This window comes from Brassica napus, chromosome C4 (assembly GCF_020379485.1).
Source record: "Brassica napus cultivar Da-Ae chromosome C4, Da-Ae, whole genome shotgun sequence".
Classification (NCBI taxonomy): domain Eukaryota; kingdom Viridiplantae; phylum Streptophyta; class Magnoliopsida; order Brassicales; family Brassicaceae; genus Brassica; species Brassica napus.
The window spans coordinates 16,853,697-16,863,242 of record NC_063447.1 but is presented as its reverse complement, the minus strand read 5'-3'; the positions used below and the strand labels follow the sequence as shown (position 1 = coordinate 16,863,242).

The 9,546-nt window shown below is 34.2% G+C and overlaps 1 protein-coding gene across 1 annotated transcript; it reads left to right on the top strand.

Moving 5' to 3' along the window:
* The first annotated feature begins 7,100 nt into the window (after positions 1-7,100).
* Positions 7,101-9,542, top strand: LOC125575124 (scarecrow-like protein 34). The gene is made up of 2 exons (XM_048754481.1): positions 7,101-7,328; positions 7,454-9,542. The coding sequence occupies exon 2, from the start codon at positions 7,494-7,496 to the stop codon at positions 9,354-9,356; it is 1,863 nt and encodes a 620-aa protein (XP_048610438.1). The 5' UTR covers positions 7,101-7,328; positions 7,454-7,493; the 3' UTR covers positions 9,357-9,542.
* Positions 9,543-9,546: the final 4 nt, after the last annotated feature.

Here is a 9,546-nt window from a genome sequence, read left to right as displayed (position 1 = left end):
TGATAAATTTCTCCTTCCTTGAACCGTTGGTATATTTTGTGAGACGGAGAGAAAGACACCCTCCCTTCCATTTTTTGTTCCTGTTTAGTGGCTAAAAGCAATCATTTCAAAAGTAGTTGGAGTAAAAAAACATGGTATTTCTTAGACAAACCTGGATGTCAAGTCAAATGAAAATTGTTCGTAGGAAAGCGTTTTTGTTATCCTAATGATCCTAACGATTATTGGTTGTTGTCCGAGGTTGTCGCTTTGGTTGTTATGATCTTCGGCTGCATGTCCTGCACACATGAGAATGAGAATTATTTTGTATTGCCCATCTTTTATTTTTTGTATATTTTTATATGCGGGTTGAGATTTTTTAGGCGCGGAAAATGCTTTTAAACTTATTTATTTCAGGGGATAATCTTCGATAATTTGGAGTTATTTTATATTATTCTAATCCCAAACGCATAAGTGATGATGTTTTAGCTTTTATTTGTTTGATTTGTCAAACTTTTTTGGTTTCCAAAATATAGTCGATCAGTTATATGTATTCTTTGTAGAAACTCAACTCTTGCAAATAAACGCAACCCACAAAGGTAAAATGGTTCAATACTTATACTTAAATTTTACAAAATATAAAAGCATAGATGCTAAAGAATTATTTTTTTGAAATACAAAACGAAAAATCAATTATGCTGTAAAAAATAAATAGTATAATATTTTTAAATCTTAATTTAATAACAAAAATTCATAAACCTTAATACCATAACATACACAAATATTCTATATCGATAAAATTTACTAAAATAATATGATAAATGATATTATGCATAAATTTACTAAAATAATAGGGATATATTACTTAAAAAAATATATATTTACTTATAATATTCTGCATTATACTAAAATGATAAGTGCTAGAGTATAAATTATCCTAAATAAATATCATTTATTTGGTATAACTAAATAAATTAAAAATGTATTGTATGAAAACTGTAGAAATTAAATAATACATTTTGAAGGAGGTTTCCTATTTGATTAGCTTAGATTATGAATTTAGTATTGAACTCAAAATTTATTAATATGTAATAAAAAATAATAGCAAAGTAAGATATCTAATATAAATCATTATATTTTAATAATGTTGAATAAAAAATCTTAAAAATAAAATTATAGAGACACAATATATAATACTAAAATATAAATTATGCATTTAAAATGATTACGATAATATCAAAAATGTATATTTATAAAATGAAAAGTAGCTGGATGGACGTGCGATTCAAACTCTAGTGATTATTAAATTTGACATCGGAAAATGTTTGACATAGTTTGATGAGAATTCAAATTCAACTGTTTGAGAAGGACGCAAATTCATCTCTATGTTAGATACCTGGAGAGTTGCATATGCATCACTGAATTCATAGTGAGATTCAATCGTTTAATTTATAGTTTTCAAAAAATAGGTTGAAATAGAGAGAAGAAGGAATTGTCTATTCTCTACTGGAATTGTTGGAAACATGAAACGTGACTATGATCAAAAATGCAAAAAAAACAAAAACAAAAATAGAGAACAATACTCACTTGTTTTTCCTTTGCTGACAATATAAGCTTGTTAGTTTGTCCATAATATATCTTTGAAGTTGAAAGAATTTGAAGGTTTCTTTAAATTGGTCACAACTCTGCAATAAACAAACTATTGTACACAAACTAAGAAATAATAATCTATAATATCTTTTACAAAAAAAAATAAAAATAAAAAAATAATCTATAATATTGAAGTTTTTTTTTTGTAACACCTATAATATTAAAGTTATATCACGTTTTTTTCTCCTTGCACTACTTCAGTAATCAAAGAAAGAGAGAAACATCATGTCATCACATTTATTAAATTTTACAAAATTTCTTCATCTTTCATTTTTATTATTCGAGCGAAATATACTAAAATAATATCTAATATTCTATATATAATTTTAATCAATAGTATATTTTAAAACCCCAAAAAACAATTAATATCTATATTTTCATAAAAATAATTTAATACAAAATTAATAATATAACTCTCAAAAATACAAAATTAAAGAACACATTACTAAAACTCACAAAATAAAGTATTTAAAATATCACCAATAGGAACCTTTATTTATCACTTCATTTTCTTCACTTTTTCTTTACTTTATAACTGTCAACTATTAATCACACCAAAAATATCTGTAAGCAATGATCTTAACAAATGAGAATTTACAAATTACAGATCTAGATCTTCCTTTAAGTACCAAAAATTGTTTATGCTCAACTGTAATCCTTTTCATATGATATAGCATTTACCAAGTACATAACTTTGAAATAATTGTTCCACCAAAAGTACATCCCTTTTATATTAAAAGAAGAACATTTTTTAAGACTAACCTTATGCTCATGTATTATTAACCAAAATGCCATTTCCTATGTGGCATCACCATATTCACTCTCACGCTCTCTAATTTAAAACCCTCTCTTTACTAGATTTATTACATTCTTTGCCATTATTTATTAATTATAGCTTAGCATAATGTTTTAATAGTATATCTTGGTAACGTACAATCTCAATGTAGACGAAGGAAGTAACCGGTTATTTGGTAATGTGTTTTATATCATTTTAAAACCGGTTGACATATATTATATTACATATGACTACTATACTCGAATGTTGTTTAAATGTATATTCGAGATCACACTATATCAAATGAGATTATAACTTGAAATCGGTTTAATGTATTTTTCTTAATGAAGATTATAATTTATAATTTGAAATCGGTTTAATGTATCTTTACATGTGATCTTAATGAAGATGATATCAAAACCGAGTGTTGCTTTTGTTGTGTTACTTTTCGATTTTATGTTAATGTGTTTTATATCATTTTAAAACCGGTTACCATATATTATATTACATAAAAAATACTAAGGAATTTCATTTTCATGTATCGAATATATCACACTATATATTATATCACATATGAAAACAATCAATGATAATTCAATGTATACTCGAGATCCTTGGCAATGTCGATAACCATCTATCAATGCAATAAATCAGGAAATATGACAATTATGGTATTGATTGCCATAATATAATTTTCAAAGATCATAAAGGCATTGTCAACCACACAATACTTGCGTGACAATGCATGATTGCCGTATGAATATTTCAAATTAGGAAATATGAAGCTAAATATAACACTAATTCCGGTTATATATGTACTCATTAATATTGGCCGAATTTGGTAATGGAAATTCATCTTCGAAACCGAATCATATAATCATATTTTTGATCTTCACTGACTAATTTTGAATTTAATTTAGTTGACTAGAATCTCAGTTTGTTTCCTATACTATTCCAATAAATTCGCATAGCAACGATCAAGGCAAGTTTTCAAAATTCAGTATTTTGAATATAAAGGAGATGTGAATATTTTGCCTTGGACATAATTTTAATTGATTTTACGGAAATAATTATGGAAAATAGCTATAATTGCCATCGGCCCGCGTCTTGCATATATAAATACAAGGCCGTATGATTACATCTCCTCATCCGTAAAGTAGTATCCTATATTATATTTTGTTTCTTTCATATTTTAGTATTATTTTGCTTATGTTTCGTTTTATTTTATATTTATAATTTAGTTTATGAAAACAATAATTTTATTGCTTTTGTTTCGTTTTTATTGTTACTTCATAATTTATTTTATATAAGTTTTTTGCTTACTCTCATGGATTCATTTCCACGAAATATACTTCAATTAAACAAAACAAATACACAAATTTTTTCTTTAAATCCAAGCTTAATTTATATAGACATACACACTTTCGTTGAATCCCCCTTATTATATACATGTAATATTTCTTTCTAAGACTATTAACTTTCTAATACCTATTGATTCAAAAATCTCTTTAAATCTTCTCATTCCGCGCAGGGCGCGGGTTATCATCTAGTATCATTTAAAGGGACCATAACTTGGAGACCAAGAAATGGTTCGGATGATTCTAAGCGATGTGTATGATCAAGAACAAAAAATATTTGTATTTAACCAATACCAAAGTCTCAGAAACACTATACCGACAACATTGATTAATCGTTCTGTACAATCACACCATCCAAAAATTCATTTGCAGGATGCCCTTTATTCCCATTAAATCCCACCACCAAACTTTACACACAATAAAACCCAATTTGACTTGAAAAAAACATCAAAAACGAATACAGGGGAGATGAATAATGCAATACAATCACACTAACATAACAGACACAAAAGTAGTCGACCAAAAATATCCTCTCAGCCAGGAGTTTTCCGGAAGTCCAGCTTCTTCCTGAATGACCAAAACACAAAACCTAAGAACCACATAATACATTGTTTGCATTCATGTGAGGTGAGAAAGAAAAACAACGTACCATACTGCCTCCGATGATGGCGCTAGCTCTTAGGCTCTTGTGTTCACTTTCTCTGCTATCTCTTTCATCATACCTCGATAAGTCTCATGAGTCACTGTGAGGCTTTTTTCAAGCAATGCTTGTTCCTCTAAGTGTTTAGCTTCTTCTCTCCTGAAAGCTTCCTCTTTCTCTGTTAGCACCTGTTCGGTTACCCTCAGTTTCTGGTTGGATAAACGTAGCTTAACCTCGATGTTACTGATCTTCTCCATGAGAGTTTCTATCTCTTCTCCTTTCGTTTCTAGCTCGTTACGTAAACTCTCCATTGTCTCTTCATGACCTGCGATTGCAGAATCTCTGGATGATACTTCATTACTTGTCTCCTCCAATAACCTTTGGGCTTCTTTGTGATCCTCTGTTAGCTTATTAAGTTCTTCGTCACGTTCTTTTAACAGTTGGTTGATCTGTTTTTGTTCCTCTCCTAGCGTATAGTAAGCAGCTTCTTGCTCTACCAATGCTTTTTTGAAATCGATGATCTGATTAGACAAATCTGATTTCTCTTGCTTCTCTCTATCAAGCTCTGATTCACCTGCAGAGAATCAAGTTCATGCTGCAGACTGTTGATCTATTCTGTTAACGCCACTGTATCAGCAGAGGCTTTGTTTGTCTTATCCATTAGCTTAATCTGCATTGAAGCTTCATCGCCTTTGCTCTCCATTAGCTTCTCTAGCTCTTCTTTTTGAGCAGATATCGACTCTAGTCGTGCTCTTAGGCCATCAATCTCAGCTGTCAAACTCTCAGTTGTGGAGGATGATTGCTTCTCCTTATCCTCAAGTTTTTGGGTTAAAGCAGAGAGTTCATCAGTTCCTCTGTCGTCCATTGTCTTCTCAAGTTCCGAGATTCTAGCAACAACCATTTCTCTGTTTTGCGCTTTAGTTGCTCAACTTCAGTGGTCTTTCCAGCAATTTCTGTCTCAAGATCTACTGTCCGGGCACGAACTGACTGTAGCAACTTCTCAAGGGTCCCTACTGTTGCTTCTAGTTCTTTTATTTGCACCTGTGATTTGCTTTCCTTCTCTGTCAGATGTAAAAGTTTTGCTTCTTTCTCAGCAAGCTGTTCTTTAAGTTTGCTTGACTCAACTGTGAGTTCCTGTAACGTGATATGTACTCTTTCAAGCTCCCCTGAAGTATCTGAGATTTTAGTGGACATGGATTTGTTTTCTTCCTCTGCAATCTTCAGACTTTCATTCAGATCAGAAACCCTTTGTTCAGATGACATCAGCTGCGTTTCTAAATCTCTTAGTTGAGTGGATGATTCTCTCTGATGAGTCTCATGGATATCCCTTAAACCGAGAAGTTCCTTGTCTTTCTCATTGTGGCTCTCTTTTAACTGTCCAGACTCAGACATGAGTTCTTGGTTAGAGCAGTTCAAGGGTTTTGATTTGTACAAACGAAAGTAAATCAGTATATAAAGGATGAGGAATAGAGGAACCGAAACGAAATCATTAAGAAGAAATTGATTGATCAAATTTAAGTAGATTTTGATTGAGAAGAGTTGGATCGATTAGAACTCTAGGGTTTCAAGCGTAGAAGACGAAAAGGTAAAGGGGAAGATCCTCGTGACTTCCGTCTTCATCGGGTTCACGTAAACATGAAAAAAAATAAAGCCTACAGACGATGTAAACAAAGCCCAGCCCACTCCAAATAAAAGGAAAACGTGAAGCCCAGAAGTAATTGAAGCTTGTCTGACGTGTCCAAATGAAATGTTCTGATTGGAAAAATATTTTAAGTGATGTGGACAGGTTCACGTAAACATGAAAAAAAATAAAGCATACAGATGATGCAAATAAAGTCCAGCCCACTCCAAATAAAAGGAAAACGTGAAGCCCAGAAGTAATTGAAGCCTGTCTGACGTGTCGAAATGAAATATTCTGATTGGAGGAATATTTTAAGTGACGTGGACAAGCTAGAATCTCAACATATTGGGCTTTTAGTATTGTGATGATATATTTTTAATGACAAAACTATATATAATTTTGAAACTTTCCCTTATTAAAGACTAGTTTGGACTTTCTTGTAGATATCCAAAATTAACGACAAGCATATTTATTTACAAAAAGTAATTCTAAAACAAAATAGTAATACAAAAAAATGTATACAACTTTTTATAAATACCCTTATATAGTTAATATAAAAAAAATATTTTTGTTGTTTATCAAATTAACTAAAAATAATTTAAATTATAAAACTCCATTAATATAATGAATCAATGATTGATTAAGTTTTTTTATTAGTGTTCAATTTCTATAAAATTATAAGAACTACTTTTCGCAATCTTTTTTATAATTATTTTTTATAATCTGTAATAATATGACGAAAATATTTTTTTCTTAAACAAATTAATTTTAAAGCCACCCAAATGTATTAAATTGAACTTTTGGACAAAAGAATCGGGGTCGAAAAGGCAAATATTCCATCTGTTTCATAATACATAATGTTTTACTTTGATACACAAAGATTAAGAAATTTAACTTTTTCTAAAAAATGACTTTAAAAATATAATTTAAAAATCATTCAACCAATTATAAAAATGACAGGTAAAATCTGATTGGTTACACGATTTTCAGTAAAACTAAAAATATTATAAAATATTAAAACATCTTATATTTTGAAATAACAAATATCTTCTATAACCTGATATATTAGGAAAATGAGGGAGTAATATACAAGAGACATGGAAAGTCAAGTCAAACGAACCACCACAAAGATTCGTTTGACTTCCAGGGACGAGCCTCCCTCTCGGCCACTTCTTCTTCTTTCCCCTCGCACGGTTCTGAAACTATACCCACGAACACATCTGTAATAATTAACCCAAAAGACAGCTGCTTTCTAGTTTAACCTCGTACACCAATCAGATTGTTTTTCACACTTCATCAAATACTGAGGTAAGCAATGATATCCCCTCTCCCGTTAATCCCGTGATCTACTCTAAGTAGAAAGTTTGAACCTTTCTTCTGCTTTTGATTAGTCTATCACAACCTTTGACCTTTCTCTTCATGTCCTTCTTTAGGTTGTCAAGTCTCCTTTTTGGGGTTGTTGTTTTCTAGAAAATGGATCCAAACATCTCCCTCAACGGCTTCGAGTACCTCGACGAGAGTCTCTTTCTCGATTCGTCTCCATCATTCGATTTCGATCGAAACCCTAGCTTCCTCGCTGACCCAACGGAGGAGCCTGATGAAAACGATTCCTCCACTACTCTGCTAAGGTACGTGACTCAGATCCTCATGGAAGAGAGCGTTGGCGACAAGCAGTCCATGTTCTACGACTCGTTGGCGTTACGAAAAACCGAAGAGATGCTGCAGCAAGTGATCACAGACTCTAAAGCTCACTCCTTTACTACTAGCGACGCTAGCGGGAGCATAGGGTCGTCGTCGAGTAATCTGCCTGTGAATGAGATTGTTGTCAAGAGTATGTTTAGTGATGCGGAGTCGGATTTACAGTTTAGGAGAGGGCTCGAGGAAGCTAGGAAGTTTCTTCCTAACAGCGACCAATGGGTGTTCAATCTTGAAAGACCCGTTGAAGTTATTAAAGAAGAGATGGGATTGAGAGTTAAGAAGAGTCACGAGAGAGAGTTTCTTGATCTTGAGGAAGTTAGGAGTAGTAAGCAGTCTGCTACTAACGTTGAAGACGTGGAGGTTACAGATATGTTCGACAAGGTTTTGCTTCTCGATGGTCAATGCGATCCACAAACATTGTCAGAGAACAAACATCAACAAACGAAGAAGAAGAAGAAGAAGAAGAGCAAGAAGAAGAGTCAGGTTATTGATTTCCGCACGCTCCTCACTCACTGCGCACAAGCCATCTCCACAGGGGACAAAACCACAGCTCTTGATCTCCTATTGCAGATAAGGCAAGACTCCTCTCCACAGGGCGACGCGTCGCAGAGGCTAGCTCACTGCTTCGCAAACGCTCTCGAGGCGCGTCTGCAAGGAACCACAGGCCCTGTCATCCAGACTTACTACAACGCCATCACCTCGTTGAAAGAGACGGCTTCGGATATACTGAAAGCATACAGAGTCTACCTCTCTTCGTCTCCGTTCGTGACCTTGATGTACTTCTTCTCCTTCAGGATGATCCTCGACGCGGCGAAAGACGCCGAGGTTCTTCACGTAGTCGACTTCGGGATCCTCTACGGGTTCCAATGGCCTATGTTTATCCAGTACATGTCCGGGCGCAAAGACGTGCCGAGGAAGCTAAGGATCACCGGGATAGAGCTGCCTCAGCGAGGGCTGCGTCCTGCTGAGCGTATAGAGGAGACGGGGAGGAGGTTGTCTGAGTATTGCAAACGGTTCAACGTGCCGTTTGAGTACAAAGCCATTGCGTCTCAGCACTGGGAGACCATACGGTTAGACGAGTTTGACATCAGACCGGGCGAGGTTTTAGCGGTTAACGCTGGCCTTAGGCTCAAGACTCTTCAAGACGAGACGGGTGGGGAAGAGACTTGCCCGAGAGACGCTGTTTTAAAGCTGATAAGGAAGATGAACCCTGATGTGTTTGTACACGCCATTGTGAACGGTTCATTCAACGCGCCCTTCTTTATATCCCGGTTTAAAGAAGCGGTTTATCATTACTACGCTCTGTTTGATATGTTTGATTCGACGCTGCCGAGGGATAACCAGGAGAGGATTAGGTTCGAGAGGGAGTTTTACGGGAGGGAGGCGATGAATGTGATAGCGTGCGAGGAAGGGGATAGGGTGGAGAGGCCGGAGACGTATAGGCAGTGGCAGGTGAGGATGGTTAGGGCGGGGTTTAAGCAGAAACCGGTTAGGGATGAGATTGTGAAGTTGTTTAGGGAGAAGCTGAAGAAGTGGAGGTATCATAAAGATTTTGTGGTTGATGAAAATAGTAAGTGGTTGTTGCAAGGGTGGAAAGGGCGGACTCTTTATGCTTCTTCTTGTTGGGTTCCTGCTTAGTGTTTGTAGTTCTTTTTTTTTTTTTTTTGTTACAAAAGATCATGTAATCTTAGGAATATATAATATATCTTGTAGGTTTTCAAGATTTTTTAGCTCAAGTTCACCCTCAATATATATACAAAACATTTGGTATTTTTAAAGTGCAAAACGGAATCTGCCATAGAGACAGGTTTTGGTTGTGGTTCAGGCT

Excerpts from the sequence above, each read along its gene's own strand:
- LOC125575124 (XM_048754481.1), top strand. The coding sequence starts at position 7,494 with ATGGATCCAAACATCTCCCTCAACGGCTTCGAGTACCTCGACGAGAGT.